Here is a 24,294-nt window from a genome sequence, read left to right as displayed (position 1 = left end):
TACATCTTTCTCCCACAGAGCGGCTGGTGGGTTTGAACAGCTGACATTTTTGGCTAGCAGTTGAGCACTTAACCACTGCACTGCCAGGAATCCCTTAGAGAGATGGAAATCAAAACCACAATGAGATACCATCTCACTCCCACTGGGATGACTAAAACTAAAAAAAAAAGGAAAACCATAAAATAACAAATGTTGGTGAGGATATAAAGAAATTAAAATGCTGATACATTGCTGACAGGAATACAAAATGGTAAAGGCACCGCGGATTCCTCAAAAAGTTAAACATACGGCTACCGTAAGACCTAGAAATTCCACTCTTAGGTGTACACCTAAGAGACTTGAAAGCAACGATGCAAACATACACATATACCAGTGTTCACTCTAATACTATTGACAAGAATCAAAAGCTGGAAACAACCCAAATACCTATTAACAGATGAATGTATAAACCAAATATGGTACAAAATACAATGTACTCTACCATAAAGAGAAATGAAATCATGATTCATGCCACAACATGGATGAACCTTGATAATACAATGCTGAGTGAAGTAAGTCAATCACAAAAGGACAAATATTGTATGAGCTTACTACTATGAAGTACCTAGAATAGGTGAGTATATAGAGATCGTAGTTTAATAGTGGTTACCAGGGGTGAGAAGAAAGAGAAATGAAGGGGATTATTGCTTAGAAAGCATTGAAATTTTGTTTGTGGGGATGGGAAATTTGGCAAAGGATACTGGGATGTTTGCACAACATGAAGTCATTGATCTCACTGAATTGTATACACGAAAAAATGTTGAATTGACAAGTGTGTTGTTATCTATATTTTTACAATAATAAAAAAAGAATAAACTGAAGGGAAACAAAGGCAGAATTTGCAGGACTGTTTAGGGAGCTATTGCAGAAATCTGGTGAGAGAAGAAGGTGGTTCATACCAGAGTGTTTGTTGGCAGTTAGGAGAGATTGGATGCTTGATGTGTTCTGAAAATAGAAATGACAGAATTTCCTGGTGGATCTGTATATGCTGGGGAAGGGATGAGCAGTCATTCATTGAGCTGTGGAAGAGCACAGAAGGAGTCAATCGGAGTATTAGGTCTTGAACATGGTAGGTTTGAACACAGTGGGGTAAGAATTCACATAGAAAACCTGAATATGCAGTTGGAGCTTAAAGGAGTGGGAAGGCACTGGCTTCCTGTGGTAACTGAGTTAACAGGGCTAAAAGACATAAAAAGGAGCCCTGGTTCTGTTGACGCAATATGTAAGCACTCAGCAGCTAACCCTAGGTTGCCAGTTCAAACCAACCCAGGGGCTCTACAGGAGAAAGACCTGGCGATCTGCTTCCGTAAAGACTACACCCAAGAAAAGCTTATGGGGCAGTTTTACTCTTTCACATAGGGTGGCTATGAGTCAGAGTCAACTCAATGGCACTGAACAACAATAACAAAAGCCATAGCCATAACAAGATTAGTCCTGACAATCTCAAGGCAGAGAGTGCAAATAGCCCAATGTTTAAAAATATCAAAAATACCAAAATATAGTTTTCTCACAGAGTGAAAATTACCACAGGATGGCAAATATTCCTTCTCATCCTTATATTTTCACTTCTAACAAAGCGGTTCATGTTGTTATGTTGCTGTTAGGTGCGCTAGAGTCAGTTCTGACTTCTAGCAACCCCAGGGACTGGACCCTCCTGATAACATGTCCGAAGAATGTGAGATGAAGTCTCACCATCCTTGCTTCCAGGGAGCACTCTGGCTGTACTTCTTCCTTGACATAATTGTTTGTTCTTCTGGCACTCCATGGTATATTCAAATATTCTTTGCCAACACCACAACTGAAAGGCATCAATTCTTCTCTGGTCTTCCTTATTCATTGTCCAGCTTTGATACGCGTATCAGGAGACTGAAAACACCATGGCTTGAGTCAGGTGCACCTCAGTCCTCAAAGTGACATCTTTGCTTTTGAACACTTTAAAGAGGTCTTTTGCAGCAGATCTGTCCAATGCAGTATGTCCTTTGATTTCCTGACTGCTGGTTCTACAGGTGTTGATTGTGGATCTAAGTAAAATGAAATATTTGGCAATGTTAATCTTTTCTCCATTTATCATGATGTTGCTTATTGGTCCAGTTGTAAGGATTTTTGTTTTCTTTATCTTGAGGTGTAATCCGTACTGAAGGTTGTAGTTTTCGATCTTCATTAGCAAGTGCTTCAAGTTCTCTTCACTTTCAGCAAGCTAACCAAGGTTATTAATGAGTCTTCCTCCAATCCCGATGCTGTGTTTTTTTTCATACATAGTCCAGCTTCTCGGACTATTTGTTCAGCATACAGATTGAATAAGTACTGTGAAAAGATGCAACTTAGATGCACATCTTTCTTGATTTTAAACCATGCAGCATTCCTTTGCTCTGTTCAAACAACTGCCTCTTGGTCTTATTTACAGGTTCCTCATAAGCACAATTAAGTGTTCTGAAATTCCCATTCTTTGCAACTTTATCTATAATTTGTTATGATCCACACAGTTGAATGCCTTTGTAAAGTCAATAAAACACAGGTAAACAACTTTCTGGTATTCTCTGCTTTCAGCCAGGATCCCCCTGATATCAGCAATTATCATTCCACGTCTTATTTTGAATCAGCATGAATTCCCTGTCAATGTACTACTGCAACCACTTTTAAATGATCTGCAGCAAAATTTTACTTGCATGTGATAATAATGATATTGTTTGATAATTTCCAATTTTTTTTGGATCACCTTTCTTTGTAATGGGCACAAATATTAATCTCTTCCAGTTGGTTGGCCAGAAGCTGTCTTCCAAATTTCTTGGCATAGACGAGTGACCACCTCCTGTGCTACATCTGTTTGTTGAAAAATCTCCATTGCTATTCTGTCAATTCCTGGAGCTTTGTTTTTTGCCAGTACCATCAGTACAGCTTGGACTTCTTCCTTCAATACCACCGGTTCTTGATTATATGCTACCTCCTGAAATAGTTAAACATCGATCAATTCTTTTTTGTACAGTGATTCTGTGTATTCCTTACATCTGGTATTTATGCTTCCTCCATCATTTAATATTTTGTCCATAGAGTCCTTCAAAATTGCAGTTCAAGGCTTGAATTTTTAGTTCAATCCTTTCAGCTTGAGAAATATCAAGACTGTTCTTCTCTTTTGATTTTCTAACTCCTCTCCAGGTCTTTCCACATTTTGATATGTTACTTTGTCTTCACAAGCTCCCCCTTGAAATCTTCCATTCAGCTCTTTTACTTCATCATTTCTTCCATTTGCTTTAGCTACTCGAGGTTCAAGAGCAAGTTTCAGAGCCTCTTCATTTTGGTTTTTTGTTTCTTTCTTGTCTTCTTAATGATCTTTGGCTCATACATGTTTATGTATTAAATATAGATATAGTGACAGATCTATAATTATAGCTCATTAAATAAATAATATATATAATTATCAAATTGTTACACTATAAAACTTCACTTTTTAATATGTAACTTATCTCCAAACCCTTTAGTAAATACGGAATCATTTCACTATCTAAATAAGCTGAAGAGTAAGCAATTCATTTAAATGCATATTATGACTTCATATTACATTTTACTTTGATCTTTTCTTTTAATTTTTTAAGGTAAACATTTTACACGGAAAAAAAGTACTCAAATTTAAGTTTTCTACTCTGTAAATTTAGGACCTTGGACAGGGGTCCAAGACAGGGATGACATAAAAATTATTCATGCCATTACACACACAGTTCCCTTCCCACCTGATTCTAGCAAAAGATAGAGCTTAAAAGTCCATAAAAGAATAGTAATCCAGTTTAATAAATAGAACATGATAATGAATGGGGGGAAAAGGCTGTTTGATTCAAACAAGAAAAAATTACACAGGCTGAAACGGAGACATCAGCTAGATGGCATTTCAATATGTACTTGAGAGTCTCCATTCAAGAGAAATAATGCAAGTAAAACTAAAAATACCTATAAAACTGGCACAGAGTAGTGTAAACCATTTGGGACTACATGTAAATCAAGAACAATAAAGCCTTCAGGTTTTTAAAGCGACTGACCAATTTTAAACAATTACTTATGTACGCTGATGTTCATTGGAACACTATTCACAATAGTTTAAAGGTGGAAACAACCCAAGTGCCCATCAACAAAGAATGGATAAACAAAGCGTAGTACATACATACAAAGGAACATTACTCAGCTTTAAAAAGAAATGAAGTCCCAATATATGCAACAACACGGATGAACCTCGAAAACATTACACTGAGTAAACTAAGTCAATCACAAAAGGACAAATAATATATAAACTCATTTATATGAAATGGAAAGAAAAGATAAATAGATGGACACCAGCTGTTATTAGTGGTTGCCAGGAATGGGGGCGGGAGAGAGAAAAGGAATTAATTTCTGGGAAGTAGTGAACTTTTGTTTATGGTGATAGGAAAATTGGCATCACCTGGGGTAATGGTTACACAACTTGACAAATGTAACTTGTATCACTAAGATGTACACCAGAAAAAGGATGAATTGGCAGATATAGCATTATATATAATTTTACAACAGCAGTCAAAAATATAATAATAAAAAGAGAGGCAGCAGTTGTTGATACTGCTTAGGCACAACGGAACATCTCATGGGGTGAATTTTATTGGTTTGAAGGTGTAGGACCATGGTTTTGAGGGTCTGTCTAGTCAATTGTCCTAATGTTGCTTTTAAGAATCTCTGTTCTAACTCCTAGTTCGATGAGTAGTCCCTGGGGTCTTAAAAGCTTGCATGTGGCCATGCAGGATACTACAATTGGTCTCTATTTTCCTGAAACAGTACAGAAAGAAGGGACCCAGGAATTGAAGAAGGAAATGGACTACAGGTATGTTTGCCTCCATGAACTACCTCCACTGCCAAGAGACCAAAAGAATGGAATGGTGCTCGGCTACCATTACTGAACATTTTGATCGAGGACCCAGTAAATGGATCCTGATCAAGAAGAGGAAAAATATGGAACAGAATTTCAAATTCTCATAGGAACTAGATTTACCAGACCCGTAGAGACTAGGGGAACCCACAAATCTATTGCCCTGAAACAATCTTTAAGACTTCAGCCAAAACTATCCTATGAAGTTTTTTTTTTAATAAACAGCAGTTTAGCACAACTAGTAAAGAAGGTTCTCCTTGAGCATTGCGCTCTTTTAACAAAATAATCTACATGTGATCAAACTGACAACAGTTAACTCTAAAAAGCAAAGAAGAAGTTTAAAGGACAAAGAGTCTAAATTAATGGTGGCGAAACAACATGGGTAGCGATAGCGAGAATGGTGACACAATGTGAAGAATATAACCAATGTCATTGAACGGTACATGTAGAAAATGCTGAATGGGCGCATGTTTTGTTATACATATTTTCCCAAAAATAAGATAACAATTGGAGTACTTACAGAAGCAAAAAAGATTTATGAGTTGGTGTCCAGTATTAGCATTACGCTAACAGACAAACATTAAAATAGAGACACTTATAAAGAAAACACAAGCATCATATGCATGTATTACCTGAGATCTACATCAATTTAATTTGTGACACACATCTAAAAAAAAAAAAAAATCCTTGAAAAAATGAATTCTATATAGCATAGTTTAAAATCATAGTACAATTCAAAGTAATCAATGGATCAATGGTGAAGATCAAATAAAGATACCTTACCATTCATTTCCTTGTGAAGGGTTTTCCAGTAGCACTCGGATTATGTATAATAAACAGCTTAATAATTTGAGAGAAAAATTGAACAGGCGTATTCTTAAACCTTCAAACAAACAAAAGTTTGATTTTCATCTGAACATAGTTCACAAAAGACTAAAAGAATTGTCAAAAATATCGACCTTAAGCGTAGCACTTAAATTGTGTTTAGAAAGTTCAATACCATAATTGTCTAAACTCTCTGAAGTTCTAGGTACCTGAATTTTATTAACTAAACAGTGAAATAAAGAATAATTTTAACAGAATACATGAAATGCAAACAATAGATATTATACACTAAGTCTAAGTTTGAACATTCAGAAGCCACAAATTTTATGTCCAATAAAATTGTGTAAAATATCCTTAAAATTTTAAGTTATTTTACACATCTATAAATTTGTAAATCAATTTTAGCTAGCTAGGAAATTTAGCTGCTACAAATTCACAGACTAAGTTATAAATCTTGTACTTTCAGAGCACCTTGTAGATTTGAGAATAAGGAGATCATAACAGCCTATGATCACACACACACAGAAACACACACACGTGTTGTTTCTATGATTTTAAGTTGAACCAGTTGAACATGACTTTTCACTCCAAGTTAAATATCAGTGAAATATTAAGATTGCCACATATGAAACTTCTAAATTACGTTAAGTCACAGTTATCCAGCCTGTAATTCTTAATGACGACAAAGAAAGGTGATTAAGCAAAACATGCTTTACGTCTGATTAAAAGAAGCATTACTCTTTCTGCAATATCAGATGGTGTCTGATTAACGCATTATGAATTAAATTCTGAGAAAGGCCTTCTCATAATTATTACTCAATAAAATCTAGAAACGAAATATATCACTTATTTAAAATTTTTTACTCAACTATAATGTGAGTGTTCTTGAGGTAACATTTCTTAATAAAACCACTCAAACCAAACCTATTGCCATCATGTCAATTCAGACTCATAGCGAACCTATAGGATAGAGCAGAATTTCCCCATAGGATTTCCAAGGCTGTAAATCTTTACAGAAGCAGACTGACACACCGTTCTCCCTTGGAGCAGCAGGTGGGTTCGAACTGCCGACCTTTCAGCTAGCAGCCAAGTGCTTAACCACTTCACCACCAGGGGCTCCTTCATTTATTAATAGTAAGAAGTGAATGCTTTTTAATTGTGTGGTTTTTTCCTATGCTTTCCTATTAAAATGCTAGGTACAATTTACGGGTCAGATTCTTTGTACAGTCTTTTAAATAATTAATGAAATTACCCTGGGCTTATAGACACTGGTCTCCTCAAATGACTGCTTAGTCCAAGCTGGCTATGGATGAAGTATTAAAATAATGCATCTGTCTTTTCGGGCCTGGAGGGATAAGATTGTTGGTAGTGAAATCAAGGAAAACTATTCAGATATGGCCTCTTTCAGTAATATCTATTGGTGCGGCTTCCTTGGAAACTCTAAACAACCGGGTTTGAAAGGCGTTACTTAGTCCCAGCCTTAACACTGAAGCTAACATGCCACTGAAGTCTCTAACCAGTGCACCTTAAATATTGAAATATTTCCTGTAGCCAGTATTTAGGTACCTTCTCACAATTCAGGCTTTTCTTTTTGAACCCTACAGAAATCCTCAAGAGGATTAGGGGTTAAAATCCACAGAGCTGAAAATCTATACCAATCTAATACAGACCTCTGCATTCTTTGTTGTCTTTTTAAGAGTAATCACGTGAAAAGCTATATATTGGCTTTTAATATATTTTCAAATATGTGATATTATGGAAGTCAGTAAGTGTCTCTGGCACTTCAAACTTGAACGGGCTGAGGAGGGCAGTGACTATTCCAATTTCTTGTCCTCCTGAAATGCCAGTGTTTTCCACATTTGTCCGATGATAAGAATTATTGAGATGCTTAAAGTCTGCATCTCACCCTACACTTCCTGATTAAAAGTTTCCAGGGAAGGATGCTGGGGATCTATTTCAGAGCATCCTAGATGTTTCTCATTATTAGGCATGATTGGGAACCACTGAACTCTCTCCCAACTAAATCAGTACATGATTCCGAATTGTGGTCAGTCAGAAGTGCCAGAGCCTTGGTGTCACAGTGGTTAAGAGCTCAGGCTGCTAACCAAAAGGCTGGCAGTTAGAATCCACCAGCCACTCCTTGGAAACCCTATTGGGTAGTTCCACTCTGTTCTATAGGGTCACAACGGCAATGGGGTTTTGGGTTTGTTTTCCAAACTGGAAGCTTTAGGTGTGCTTGACAGTTAAAATATTGGAACGCTTCATTTAAAGTTTTCTCCTAATGTTCCTACTAACACAGCCCACACAGAAGTCTACTTATTAATGTGGAATTTGTGGCATTAAAAGTGTTCAAGAGACTTTAGCACCACAAGACGTAACTTCTATAGTTTTCTAAAATTTTACTACCTGGCAGATGAGATTAGCAATTACATTACCTTTTTAAAGTGGTTAAGTGCTCAGATGCTAACCTAAAGGTCAACAGTTCAAACTTACCAGAGGCTATGTGGAAGAAAAGACCTGGAGATTGGCTCCAGTAAAGATTACAGCCTAGGAAACCCCATGAGGCAGCTCTAGTCTGCCATGTAGGGCCAACCACTATGCATCAGAATGGACTCAAAGGCACACAAGAACAACATTGCCTTTATATAAAAGGTATTTTGCAAAATGATTGTACAGCTGGAAATTTTTGAGGTAATACATGTACAACAATATAGAAAAGGGGAATGAAATGAATGACTTACTTGATCTCTGGTTTTTAATAAAAAATAACTTTAGTCTCTCTTTAAATGTGTTTTCATTCATATAGAATTCAACTTGTACCCTGCAAACAGAAAAAAAGTAATAAGTTTAGGTGAATTCCACCATATTTTTTATTTTTTTTAAATCATTAAATATAAATGAATTTTATAATTTTCAGTCTGTAATTTAAAGACTAATATATGAGAAAATTAAAATAAATTGTTTGATTTAATACATTACATGAGTTAAGTGAATTCCTCACTGCAGAAAATGACAATTGAGTCCAAATTTCATTTTTTGGAGAGAAACAGTTACTATTTTAAAAATCATAGTTAAATATCACATACAGTCAATTCAACTATTTGTATTAATGAGTGTAACCAGTGGTATGAATAATTCAAAACAGCTAATAATCAAGAGTCCTTAATATGTGTCTTTGAAAAAATTTTGAATCAGTTTTTCACCAATTTTTATTCCCTGTCACAAAAATCAACTTGATGCATGAATAATTTGGTTTAGATGGCACCACCCCAGAATTACTGAGTCAGAATCAAAAGGGGCAAGACCTGAAAATCTACTTTTAACAAACCTTTCCCTCCATGTAGAGCCTATGAGGGACATCACATTACATGATACATAACCTTATTTATTATTTAGCCTCATAGTAACATATATGTGAACCAGTAAAGGAGTGACTCATAGAATGCTAAAGTTACCACTAAGAAATTATAAAGCAGATAAAACAGAGGCTGAATTTTATGTATTTAATTCTTTATAAAATAATAACAACTTAAAAAATTAGAAAATTTTTAATAAGTGTATTTACTTTTTCCCTATATTCTGGCAAACTCTTATTTGATAGGGGCATAATTAATATTTTCAAAATAATGATTGAAAAAATCTTGCACAACGGCTTGTTAGTAATCATCCTGCGAAATTTTATTAATTGAATAGTCTCGAATCCATTTATTATAAGTTAGGATTCCAAAAAGAAGAAAGCATTGTAATGTTTACATAAACAACAAAGATTTCATTTGTCCTAATATCACAAAATTTTGATGATACAATGTATTTTTTTGCATGAGTACCTAAGTGAGAGAAAAGTGGGAGAGAAAACAATGGACATGACAGTATTCATGTATTAGAGAAATATTTCATCAGTATATTATCATTTCTCCAATATGCCACATATTCTAGAAGACAGAAGAGTCATTTAAAAAGCAGTCTCATGCCACAAAAGTAAAAGGGCTTTTTGTATTGATTGCAACCCAGGTTTTATCTGTTATACCTTCTGAAAAACTTGAATGTTCTACAGCTTTTATCTCTTATCCCTAAAGAAAATATTCCTATCCACAATTTTAATTCATTTTTATCATTTTTTCGTTTATTTTTCATCTTAACTGATTTTTTCACCTGATATGTAAAATAATAACACAGAATTCAAGCTTCTCTTGCTAATTTCTCCAGAAAGGAGCCTTAAAGATTACAATATCTTCCAACTGAACACTTCCACACACATGCCTGTGTGCATGTGCCCACCCACACACACATACACAAACCTACACACTCACAGACACAAGTAAGGTAAGTGTACCCACATGCACACATGTGGACACAAAACTCCCTTAGTATCTTGGAAAATCTTCGTTGGATCTGTTTCCCTGGTTTATCAAATGGCTGATAGACTAAATTAGTTTAAATTTGCCATGGATGCAAAAGCAGATTTGAGAGGATACATGGCTATTACACAAATAATTCAGCCAAGGCCATGCAAATTTGCTTTCCAGACTTATAAAATTTATAAAAGCTCATTCTTTAAATATCTGAAGTTAGATACTGAGTATATAAGACAAGTGCATTATTGGACTAAAACGAAAAAGTCTAAAGCCTTAATCAAAATGTTGAGTATGGTGGTTAGTTTTATTACGAACTTGGCTAGGAGCAACCTGTTTTTCAACTTAAACACTAATGTAGGTGTTACTGTGAAGATATTTTGTAGATATGGTTAACATCTGCAACCAGTAGACTTTAAATAAAGATTACCCTCAGCAACCTGGATGGATCTCATTCAATCAGTTGAGGTATTGAAGTTTCCCTGAATAAGAAAAAATGGCTCTTGTGCAATTTAGCTTCAGCTCCTGCCCAAGTTTCTAGTTTGCCGGACTCTACTATGGATTTCAGACGTGTCAGCCCCCTATGTAAGCCAATTCCTTGAAATGAATAATTTTAGGAATGTCTTGAGGAAAAAAAAAATTTTTATATATATATATATATACATACACACACACATAGCAAGTTAATATATACAGCTCCCAACACAACTGCCCGTTTTAAGAACTTTTCACCGAATGTCATTTCTGTGTTTCTGGATTGTGGCATCCTCCCAACCCCATGCCTGGTGCTCTGACTCTAATGAGTAAGGAGAAAAAGTAATCTCTCGTGGACTACTGCCAAAGTTCTCTCATTCTATTATTCCACTACCAAACTCTACGTCTGATTTACATGAATGGGAATTACACATTTCTAAATGCACTAAATGAGTCGGAACTGACTCAGCAACACCTAACAACAAGAACAAATGTACTACATTTCTCTAAGTTTCTGACTATTTTTCTACTCATTTCTTCCAGCAAGAATCTTCCTGATGACATAGCAGTTCTCAGACATATCGTTAAGTCCATTAGAATGTAAACCAAATTGAGTTCTGTTCACTATCATATTCCTAATATCTTCTACAGTACTTAGGACTTAGTAGGCATTAACAGTGATGTGTCAAATGTCTAATTGAAGGGATAGTGAGATCCCCACTGTCTTCTTTGGTACAGATCTTAAGGTCTGTCAGTCAATATTATGGCGGGGTAGTTAAAAGCATCTTCCTTCCTTTCCTTAGGTTATAACTATTGGAGGATGCAAAAATTGGATTTGTGGTGAGCTGAATCCATGAAGCTTTTTCTTGGCCTATCTTAATCTACTTTGTGATTAATGTCAATTCTCCTCAGATTTCTTTAAACAGGCTTTATTTCAATTTTGTTAATTTATGGGTTTGTTTATTTGTACTTTACCCATGGCTCCGATAAATACTTTTGGTGAACTTACTCTAGTATCATTTGACTTTTGCAACATTAGCATGACTTGCATAAGGCAGTCATAGACTTTATTTTATGTACAAAGAGACTCAAATAATTTTATTGACTTGCCCAAGTTCATACACATAGCACTGACCCAGCTGGGACACTGGTCTTTCCATTACTTCCATTACTCTCATTAAGTTGACACTTTATTTTCTAGGGGAGTTCTAGGTCATTTGTGAAAATTTCACAAAAGAACAGTGCAAACGCCAGGTCCACATGGGAATGGGGAGAGATGTTTGTTTAGTTCTGTCCATTGACTGTTGACTTAAACTAGGTTCCTATCTATTTCCAAATATTCATTCCTAACTCTGGTAACTAAATTGTTTAACACAGCAACTATTAATGTGGAGACCTCTAAATAAATAAAGACAAAATAAATAAACCTGAGATCCACTTTTCATCTTGAAAGACTATTTTTGCCAATTCATTCTCAACTGAATATCTACGCGGATTCCAACTTTTACTACACGCATAAAATAACCTGACTTTAGTTGGTTCAGTCCTTCCTAAAGCATTACTCAACCACATTTTGCTTATTCAGTCTTTTTTTTTTCTAATTTACTTTCAAAGTTATTCAAACCTAACTTTCTCACTTTCTTTAGCTGGTAACAGCTTATAAGGAAGCAGAGATTAATTCTGATGTTATCTAGCAGCAGCCTGTGTATTTTTAAAATAAAATTTAAATGATGTAATTTCTGGGAGGTTAAACCAGCTACTATATATGATAGATAGATAGATGATAGATAGATGATTGATGATAGATAGATAGATACATACATAGATACATAGATGATACATAGATACAAAGTTAAGGAGATGCAGGCTTACATATACAGTGTAAGCATGTGTATGTATGTTTGTATGTGTGGTGTGATGTAATGGCAATGAGCAAAGAATCTGTGAGTGCTAATCATCAGAAATTAATTTTTATTATAAATAATGCTGAGAGACCCTCAAAAACTGCATTCACTTTCCTGTCTCTCCTTGGTAATCATGATTTGCAGGTAGTTGGAAACACACAATCTTATGGTTTTCAAGGTAAAACACATTACAAATCCACTCAAGACTACTTTTGTACTCAAGTCTCTCCTTGGTTAGAAAACTTATGCCCTTGTGTACAATGTTCATCTGCAGGACCTACTTCTGAACTTTTCCAATTTACGTAAAATAATTAAATCTAAGCAAACCCAATTTGACTTAAATCAAAGTGGGGGAAATAAAAAATAAAAAAAGCTAGTATAGATTTTTTTTTTCCATCCTTAAATGGCAAGGAAACTCTACTTCTTTAAGTTCCAATCACTAAAAAAAAAAAAAAAAGTATTTCCAAGAATGGACCATTTATTTCTTTTTATTCTGTTAAGTATATAATAAAGGGAAGCAAGTATACACATCATTTAGGCTTATAATAAGTTACCTTTGAGAATGATTATGTACCATCCTCTCCTCTAAACACAAAAAAATAGAGATAGGTCATATGCTTCAAGATCAGGACCATTTTTTTTCTCCTACCCCATCTCCATTTCCCATCACATACACACACCAAAGTGCCCAAATGTAAAATACATACACAGATATGTACACATATATACCTAAACATATATAGAAGAAAAAAAACATACATACCTACTGGAAATATAAAGCTTATATAACATGTAAATATGAAGCCCCCAAAAGGCTTATAAGCTTATACACTTACATAGAGGCTTATAAGCTTATATAGACTACAGGTAGCATGGCCCTACCATAAGTTTAAGAGCCTCCCAGTCAAAACACATTAACAACTACAACACACAGACCCTAAGTTCTTCTGCTATATAACTATAAGACAAAACAAACATAAAATATATCATGAAATCTTTATCCTGATTGGAATATTGCACCACTCATTTCATAAAACTTTGAAGGAAATTATGATGGTGTTTCTGCAGCCTAAGGTTTCTAGGAATCATACAGTTAAAGAGCAAAGCCCACTTACGGGAAAGATGTATGTGTGTTTATGAGCAGGAAATCACTGGGTCTCAAAAGTTAGGCCATGTTTAACAGATGCTAGTTATTACATGAAACTGGAAATTACATGAAGAGCCTCATATGCAGTGCAGGAGGCACTTTGTATTTCACGATTCAAACTGGCACATGCTTTCTTCCCACCGATGCCATAAGATTCTAAATCAACTCTCCAAACCATCTCTTCCATTTTGCACCTCATAGGGAGAGGTCTTATTCAGTAATAGTCACCCCGCACCAAGAAACAGAGGATGACACACCTGGTTAGGGCTGGATGGAGAGGTACTTTGAACTGTAATGGTTTTATGTTTACTAAAACTATTTGCATTCTTGTAAAAATTTGAGGTCTTGTAAAAATCTGATCATGCCTACTCTACTAATGCTAGTATCTTGAAAATATACTTCCAAGCATTTCTCCTACTATATATGCACACTGATTACTAAACCCATCTGGGTCAACATGACTAGGATAAAACTGTGAAACACCTGTATCAATTTGACCTAATTGATTGCTCCACGGTGTAAGACAACAGATGACGTCATTGTTTATTCAGAAAATTCCTACAGATCGATTTATTGGAAACAATAGTCTGTTCATCTGGGCAAACAAATCACTTATCGAACAATAGTTTACTCATTGAGGCTTGCTTCAATGTCCTCTTTGGTGACAAGTCGGTTCACGTCTTTTGCCCATTTTATAAATGGGTTGTTAGTCTTTTTGTTGAGTTATTGAAGTTTTCTATATATTTGGAGATTAGATCCTGTCTAAGTTATCCAGTGCTACTATAACAGAAATACCAAAGTAGATGCCTTTAACAAACAGAAATTTACTCTCTCATGGTTTAGGAGGCTAGAGGTCCAAATTCAAAGTGCCAGATCTAGAGGAAGGCTTTCTCTCTATGGCAGTTCTGGGGAAAGGTTCTTGTATCCTTTTCATGTCTATGGACATGATGTTCGTTGGAGATCTCCATGTGTCTCGGTATCAAGGTTCTCAGCACAGGGTCCTGGGTCCAAAGGACATGTTCCACTCCTGGCTTTTCTTTCTTGGTGGTAGTGAGGTCCCCCCCATTCTGCTTGCTTCTCTCACCTTTTATCTCTTGTACAATAAAGGTGTGACTCAAGCAAGGGTGTGACTTGAGTAAGAGTGTGACTTGAGTCACAACATCTTTTAAGGCTGTGACTCAAGATACAAACCACACTGATTCTGCCCCATTAATATATAGTGGTTAGGATTTACAACACATCACAAAATGGAGGATAATTACAGTAGATCAGAAAATGGAGGACAACCATATAGTACTAGTAATCATGGCCTACCCAAGTTGATAAGTATGTCCACCAATCCTAAATGATTTATCACAAACTTTGACCCTTCTAAATTACTTTCCCACCTTGAAAGATCCGTTTTACACCACTTGATACATATTTCAAAGCAAAATAAATAATTCATTTCTGACTTATCCCTTCTGAAACATTTCTAAAGCTTACTTGCTTACTTCAGTTAGTTGGAATAACTTAGTTTTGCTTTATTAACAGCTTGTCTAGTAACATCTCAGTAAGTTAAATTACATGATACAAGGAATTACCCCACACCCACTGCTCCATAATGCTTTCTGTTTGTTTACACAAAAATAGAAGATAAAGGCCAAAATCATCATTTGTAACAACTGCATGATATTCTACTATACTAACTTCCACCACTTTGTCATCAACCCCCTACTAATGGATTTTTAGTTTCGGTCTGTTTACTATGATAAATAACATTAGAGGAAAAAAATAATTTGTATACAAACATGAAATAATCTGAAATCTAAACATAAAATCATGCTTAAATACATGAATATATGTATATTCATAGGAATAGATCAGTACAATAAATATCTGGTTATAATATTCTTACCTTCTGAATTTAAAAAAAAAAACCTCTCAATACACTTTCCCTAAATTCTTCAAGAAGATAAACACTGATAAACTTAAAATGGAAAAATATTATACTAAAGAATAATTCACTGTCATTTGTGTCAGAAAAATTACCCAAAATTTGGAAATAGGCAGAATGGGTAAGTTGGTGTTCTTTCAGTGTTCAGTGTTGACCATGACTTCCTATTTTCTGTGCCATTTTACAACTGGGAAAGACTAGGCATTAATATGTAAAGTTTTGTCCAATAGAGATGCAACCAATCTCTTCCTAATAAATGGAATAACTCCAAGGGATATGGTTGAACCCTGTTGGACTCTTCTGGAAGGGTCTAACCCAGCAATCTTATGCTAACATTGCCTAGGAATCCTAGCTTCTTATATGCTTTGTGGACCAGTTCTAACATCTTACTGTTACCTTCGTTAGTTAATGAGTTGAATAAAATTTTTGACATGTTTTTACAATTCTTTATATGAGGGGCATTTTTTCAACCTTTTGAAAATAATACTTTGATGTTCATCTGCAAATTAATAAGCATGTCTTAGCAACTGCTAGTATAATTTCAGTGGGTGCAATGACTAGAAAACAAATTATTATTTATGTTATAAAACTAATCCATAAATTCCATATTATTCCCATCAAAACCACATATGGTGTTTTCTGGAAGTTCATAAGCTGATTCTGTGAAGTGTAAAGGACCAAACTAAACAAGACTTTTAAGAAGAACACAGACATTTCCCCTATCTCATTATCAAAACTTTTTATGAAGCTATAGTAATTAAGATATTATAGAAGTGTCATAGGGAAGGACAGACCAGTGAATAAAAACAGAGTTAAGAAATTGACTCATGCATGTATCAAAACTTAATATAAATCAAATATTAATATACATATACAGGGGCGGGGCCAAGATGGCGGGCTAGGTGGACGCTACCGCAGATCCCTCTTGCAACAAAGACTCGGAAAAACAAGTGAATCGATCACATACATAACAATCTACAAACTCTGAACAACAAACACAGACTTAGAGACGGAAAACAAACAAATACGGGCAGACAGCGACCGCTTTCAGAACTAGGAGCCAGCGTACCAGGCAGGTGACCTTCGGAGCCCAATCTGGGGCAGAGCCCAGGGGGGCAGACGGCACAGACAAGGGGCCCAGCCCTACCTCCCCGAACCCATCCCAGCAGGAAGTCTAGCTGGTTGGCGCGGGCGGCGTAGTGGCGCAGTCAGTGGGAGAAGCACCAAGCAGGCAGTGACTGATCTTGGAGCAGGAAGAGAAGCATCCCAGCCGGGGAGCCATCCCACCGGGAGTTTGGCGGGAAGCGGGCGTGGCGCGAGCGGGGGGATCAGCTATATTTCCCTAAAGCGACCCCGGGGCGGGGCCCACACATTCTTGCGGGGGACACCCACCAAGTTCGCGTGTGCGGAGCGGCGCACCGGAGGGAGAAGTCCCCAGGAGGAAGTGACAGGTCTTGGAGCGGGGACAGCAGCGCCCCAGCCGGGGAGCCGTCCCACTGGGATTTTGGATAAAGCGGGCAGGGTGTGAGCGCGGCGATCAGTTATATTCCCCTGAATTGACCCAGGAGGCGGGCCCACCTGGTCGTGCGGGTGACGCCCACCCAGTTCGCGGGAGCGGTGCAGTGCACCGGAGGGAGAAGTCCCCAGGAGGAAGTGACAGGTCTCGGAGCGGGGAAAGCAGCATCCCAGCCGGGGAGCCGTCCCACTGGGATTTGGGCACGCAGGCGGGCAGTGAGCGCGGGGTCCAATTATATTCCCCTGAATAGACCCCGGGGGCGGGCTCACCCATTCCTGCGGGAGACGCCCACCCAGTCCGCGCGAGCGGTGGGGCGCACCGGAGGGAGAAGTCCCCGGGAGGAAGTGACTGGTCTCGGAGCGGGGAGAGTAGCGTCCCAGCCGGGGAGCCGTCCTGCCGGGATTTTGGCGGACGGGGGCGGACCGTGAATGCGGGGATCAGCTCTATATTCTGTGGTGTTACACTTCTAGCTCTCTGATCCCTCCCCCACCCTCCCCAGGTGGATCCATTAACATCCGAATACCCTGAGCCAGAGGGAGAATTCAGATAGGGATCTGACCGCATTTTTTTTTAGCTGATTACCTGGAAAATCTAGTTTCCCAGTGATGGCTCGGAGACAGCAGTCCATATCAAATCACATAAAGAAACAGAAAATGACAGCTTCTCCAACCCCCCAAAACAAAAGAATCAAAATCTTTCCCAAATGAAGATACAATCCTGGAATTATCAGATACAGAATATAAAAAACTAATTTACAGAATGCTTAAAGAGATCACAAATGAAATTAGGATAACTGCAGAAAAGGCCAAGGAACACACTGATAAAACTGTTGAAGAACTCAAAAAGATTATTCAAGAACATAGTGGAAAAATTAACAAGTTGCAAGAATCCATAGAGAGACAGCATGTAGAAATCCAAAAGATTAACAATACAATTACAGAATTAGACAACGCAATAGAAAGTCAGAGGAGCAGACTCGAGCAATTAGAATGTAGACTGGGACTTCTGGAGGACCAGGGAATCAACACCAACATAGCTGAAAAAAAATCACATAAAAGAATTTTAAAAAAATGAAGAAACCCTAAGAATCATGTGGGACTCTATCAAGAAGGATAACTTGTGAGTGATTGGAGTCCCAGAACAGGGAGGGGGGACAGAAAACACAGAGAAAATAGTTGAAGAACTCCTGACACAAAACTTCCCTGACATCATGAAAGACGAAAGGATATCGATCCAAGATGCTCATCGAACCCCATTTAAGATTGATCCAAAAAGAAAAACACCAAGACATATCATCATCAAACTTGCCAAAACCAAAGACAAACAGAAAATTTTAAAAGCAGCCAGGGAGAAAAGAAAGGTTTCCTTCAAGGGAGAATCAATAAGAATAAGTTCAGACTACTCAGCAGAAACCATGCAACCAAGAAGGGAATAGGACGACGTATACAGAGCACTGAAGGAGAAAAACTGCCAACCAAGGATCATATATCCAGCAAAACTCTCTCTGAAATATGAAGGAGAAATTAAGATATTTACAGATAAACACAAGTTTAGAGAATTTGCAAAAACTAAACCAAGACTGCAAGAAATGCTAAAGGAGATTGTTTGGCCTGATGACCAATAATATCAGGTACCAGCACAATACAAGGTCACGAAACAGAACGTCCTGATATCAACGCAACTCAAATACGGAACGCACAAAAAGAAACAAATTAAGATTAATTCTAAAAAATAAATAAATAAACAAAATAATACACATAACAGGAAATCAATAGATAAACGATCACAATAATCAAAAAGAGGGACTAAATATAGGAGGCATTGAACTGCCAGATGGAGAGTGATACAAGGCGATATAGAACGATACAAGTTAGGATTTACTTAGAGAAATAGGGGTAAATAATAAGGTAACCACAAAAAAGGAATATCAATTTCATAACTCAAGAAAAAAGCCAAGAAAAACGTAACGACTCAACAAACATAAGGTTAAACATTAAGAAAATGAGGATCCCACAAGCTACTAAGAAAAACGTCTCAGCACAAAAAAGCAAGTGGAAAAATGAAATGGCCAACAACACACATGAAAAGACATCAAAATGACAGCACTAAAAACTTATTTATCTATAATTACGCTGAATGTAAATGGACTAAATGCACCAATAAAGAGACAGTCACGGACTGGATAAAGAAACACGATCCATCTATATGCTGCCTACAAGAGACACACCTTAGACTTAGAGACACAAACAAACTAAAACTCAAAGGATGGAAAAAAATATATCAAGCAAATAATAAGCAAAAAAGAAGAGGAGTAGCAATATTAATTTCTGACAAAATAGACTTTAGACTTAAATCCGCCACAAAGGATAAAGAAGGACACCATATAATGATAAACAGGACAATTGATCAGGAAGACATAACCATATTAAATATTTATGCACCCAATGACAGGGCTGCAAGATACATAAATCAAATTTTAATAGAATTGAAAAGTGAGATAGACACCTCCACATTTATAGTAGGAGACTTCAACACACCACTTTCGGAGAAGGACAGGACATCCAGTAAGAAGCTCAATAGAGACACAGAAGACCTACTTACAACAATTAACCAACTTGACCTCGTTGACTTATACAGAACTCTCCACCCAACTGCTGCAAAATATACTTTTTTTTCTAGCGCACATGGAACATTCTCTAGAATAGACCACATATTAGGGCATAAAACAAATCTTTGCAGAATCCAAAACATCGAAATATTACAAAGCATCTTCTCAGACCACAACGCAATGAACCTAGAAATCAATAACAGAAAAACTAGGGAAAAGAAATTAAACACTTGGAAAATGAACAATACCCTCCTGAAAAAAGACTGGGTTATACAAGACATCAAGGAGGGAATAAGGAAATTCATAGAAAGCAACGAGAATGAAAATACTTCCTATCAAAACCTCTGGGACACAGCAAAAGCAGTGCTCAGAGGCCAATTTATATCGAAAATGCACACATACAAAAAGAAGAAAGAGCCAAAATCAGAGAATTGTCCCTACAACTTGAATAGAAAGTGAGCAACAAAAAAACCCATCAGGCACAAGAAGAAAACAAATAATAAAAATTAGAGTTGAACTAAATGAATTAGAGAACAGAAAAACAATTGAAAGAATTAACAAAGCCAAAAGCTGGTTCTTTGAAAAAATTAACAAAATTGATAAACCATTGGCCAGACTGACTAAAGAAAAACAGGAAAGGAAACAAATAACCCAAATAAGAAACGAGAAGGACCACATCACAAGAGAGCCAAATGAAATTAAAAGAACCATTTCAGATTACTACGTAAAATTGTACTCTAACAAATTTGAAAACCTAGAAGAAATGGATAAATTCTTGGAAAAATACTACCTACCTAAACTAACACATTCAGAAGTAGAACAACTAAATAGACCCGTAACAAAAAAAGAGATTGAAACGTTAATCAAAAAACTTCCAACAAAAAAAAGCCCTGGCCCAGACGGCTTCACTGCAGAGTTCTACCAAACCTTCAGAGAAGATTTAACACCATTACTACTGAAGGTATTTCAAAGCATAGAAAAAGACGGAATACTACCCAACTCATTCTATGAAGCTACAATCTCCCTGATACCAAAACCAGGTAAAGACATTACAAAAAAAGAAAATTTTAGACCTATATCCCTCATGAACATAGATGCAAAAATCCTCAACAAAATTCAAGCCAATAGAATCCAACAACACATCAAAAAAATAATTCACCATGATCAAGTGGGATTTATACCAGGTATGCAAGGCTGGTTTAATATCAGAAAAACCATTAATGTAATCCATCACATAAATAAAACAAAAGACAAAAACCACATGATCTTATCAATTGATGCAGAAAAGGCATTTGACAAAGTCCAACACCCATTTATGATAAAAACTCTCACCAAAATAGGAATTGAAGGAAAATTCCTCAACATAATAAAGGGCATCTATGCAAAGCCAACAGCCAATATCACTCTAAATGGAGAGAAGCTGAAAGCATTTCCCTTGAGAACGGGAACCAGTCAAGGATGCCCTTTATAACCGCTCTTATTCAACATCGTACTTGAAGTCCTAGCCAGGGCAATTAGGCTAGACAAAGAAATAAAGGGTATCCAGATTGGCAGGGAGGAAGTAAAGCTATCACTATTTGCAGATGACATGATCGTATACATGGAAAACCCTAAGGAATCCTCCAGAAAACTACTGAAACTAATAGAAGAGTTTGGAAGAGTCTCAGGTTATAAGATAAACATACAAAAATCACTTGGATTCCTCTACATCAACAAAAAGAACACCGAAGAGGAAATAACCAAATCAATACCATTCACAGTAGCCCCCAAGAAGATAAAATACTTAGGAATAAATCTTACCAAGGATGTAAAAGACCTATACAAACAAAACTACAAAACTCTGCTACAAGAAATTCAAAAGGACATACTTAAGTGGAAAAACATACCCTGCTCATGGATAGGAAGACTTAACATAGTAAAAATGTCTATTCTACCAAAAGCCATCTATACATATAACGCACTTCCAATCCAAATATCAATGTCATATTTTAAGTGGATAGAGAAACAAATCACTAATTTCATATGGAAGGGAAAGAACCCCCGGATAAGCAAAGCATTACTGAAAAAGAAGAAGAAAGTGGGAGGCCTCACTCTACCTCATTTCAGAACCTATTATACAGCCACAGTAGTCAAAACAGCCTGGTACTGGTACAACAACAGGTGCATAGACCAATGGAACAGAATTGAGAACCCAGATATAAATCCATCCACGCATGAGCAGCTGATATTTGACAAAGGACCAGTGTCAGTCAATTGGGGAAATGACAGTCTTTTTAACAAACGGTGCTGGCATAACTGGATATCCATTTGCAAAAGAATGAAACAGGACCCATACCTCACACCATGCACAAAAACTAACTCCAAGTGGATCAAAGACCTAAACATAAAGACTAATACGATAAAGATCATGGAAGAAAAAATAGGGACAACCCTAGGAGCCCTAATACAGGGCATAAACAGAATACAAAACATTACCAAAAATGATGAAGAGAAACCAGATAACTGGGAGCTCCTAAAAATCAAACACCTATGCTCATCTAAAGACTTCACCAAAAGAGGAAAAAGACCACCTACAGACTGGGAAAGAATTTTCAGCTATGACATCTCAGACCAGCGCCTGATCTCTAAAATCTACATGATTCTGTCAAAACTCAACCACAAAAAGACAAACAACCCAATTAAGAAGTGGGCAAAGGATATGAACACACATTTCACTAAAGAAGATATTCAGCCAGCCAACAGATACATGAGAAAATGCTCTCGATCATTAGCCATTAGAGAAATGCAAATTAAAACTACGATGAGATTCCATCTCACACCCACTAGACTGGCATTAATCCAAAAAACACAAAATAATAAATGTTGGAGAGGCTGCGGAGAGATTGCAACTCTCATACACTGCTGGTGGGATTGTAAAATGGTACAACCACTTTGGAAATCTATCTGGCGTTATCTTAAACAGTTAGAAATAGAACTACCATACAACCCAGAAATCCCACTCCTTGGAATATACCCTAGAGATACAAGAGCCTTCACACAAACAGACATGTGCACACCCATGTTTATTGCAGCTCTGTTTACAATAGCAAAAAGCTGGAAGCAACCAAGGTGTCCGTCAACGGATGAATGGGTAAATAAATTGTGGTATATTCACACAATGGAATACTACGCATCGATAAAGAACAGTGACGAATCTGTGAAACATTTCATAACATGGAAGAACCAGGAAGGCATTATGCTGAGCAAAATCAGTCAGAGGCAAAAGGACAAATATTGTATAAGACCACTATTATAAGATCTTGAGAAATAGAAAAAACGGAGAAGAACACATACTTTTGTGGTTACAAAGGGGGGAGGGAGGGAGGGAGGGAGAGGGCTTTTTATTGATCAATCAGTAGACAAGAACTGCTTTGGGTGAAGGGAAAGACAACACTCAATACAAGGAAGGTCAGCCTAATTGGACTGGACTAAAAGCAAAGAGGTTTCCGGGATAAAATGAAAGCTTCAAAGGTCAGCGGAGCAGGGGCTGGGGTCTGGGGAACTTGGTTTGAGGGGACTTCTAAGTCAATGGGCAAAATAATTCTATTATGAAAACATTCTGCATCCCACTTTGAATTGTGGCTCCTGGGGTCCTAAATGTCAACAAGAGGCCATCTAAGATACATCAATTGGTCTCAACCCACCTGGAGCAAAGGCAAAAGAAGAACACCAAGGTCACACGACAACTAAGAACCCAAGAGATAGAAAGGGCCACATGAACCAGAGGCCTACTTTATCCTGAGACCAGAAGAACTAGTTGGTGCCCGGCCACAATCGATGTCTGCCCTGTCAGGGAGCACAACAGACAACTCCTGAGGGAGCAGGAGACCAATGGGATACAGACCCCAAATTCTCATAAAAACACCATACCTAATGGTATGACTGCGACGAGAGGAATCCCAGAGACAATGCTTCCCAGAACTTCTGATGGCACAGGACAGGAACCATCCCCGAAGACAACTCATCAGGCATGAAAAGGACTGGTCAGTGGAGGGGAGAGAGATGCTGATGAAGAGTGAGCTAATTAAATCAGGTGGACACTGGAGAGTGTGTAGGCAACTCTTGACTGGAGGGGGGATGGGAAGATAGAGAGAGAGGGAAGATGGCAAAATTGGCACGAAACGAGAGACTGAAAGGGCTGACTCAATAGGCGGAGAGCAAGTGGGAGAAGGGAGTAAGATGTATGTAAACCTACATGTGACAGACTGATTGGAATGGTAAATGTTCACTTGAAGCTTAATAAAAATTAATTAAAAAAATTAATATACAGCAAAGATGGCATGGCAGTTAATTAGAATAAAAGGGAATTATTCAAAAATGGGTTTTTTATGATTATCTAAACACAAAAATAATGAAATTGGGCCTCTATCTTATACCATACAGATTAAGTCAGTTTGAGAAACATTAAGAACCATTTTAAATTCTTCTTAAAAAATATAGGGAAACATCTTTTTTGACCTTTGAAAAGTGAAGGAGTATTTAAGATACAAAAAATAATAAATAATAATACCATAAAACACCTATAAAATCTTTGCCTAGAATGATAAGGGTGTAAACCAATAAGTAACTTTA

At 37.0% G+C, this 24,294-nt stretch overlaps 1 protein-coding gene across 2 annotated transcripts in view; it reads right to left on the bottom strand.

Annotated features, from left to right (window-relative positions):
* KCNT2 (potassium sodium-activated channel subfamily T member 2) overlaps nucleotides 1-24,294 on the bottom strand; it is a 562,388-nt gene that overhangs the window by 396,562 nt on the left and 141,532 nt on the right. For both annotated transcript variants that reach the window (XM_023549164.2, XM_064276485.1), the window contains exons 2-3: nucleotides 8,488-8,567; nucleotides 5,705-5,804 (exon numbers count right to left, since the gene is read on the bottom strand). In XM_023549164.2, coding sequence (XP_023404932.1) covers nucleotides 5,705-5,804; nucleotides 8,488-8,567 — 180 coding nt within the window. The remainder of the gene's footprint in view (nucleotides 1-5,704; nucleotides 5,805-8,487; nucleotides 8,568-24,294) is intronic.

The sequence above is a fragment of the Loxodonta africana genome, chromosome 25, assembly GCF_030014295.1.
Source record: "Loxodonta africana isolate mLoxAfr1 chromosome 25, mLoxAfr1.hap2, whole genome shotgun sequence".
NCBI lineage: Eukaryota > Metazoa > Chordata > Mammalia > Proboscidea > Elephantidae > Loxodonta > Loxodonta africana.
This window is presented reverse-complemented; position numbering and strand designations above follow the sequence as displayed.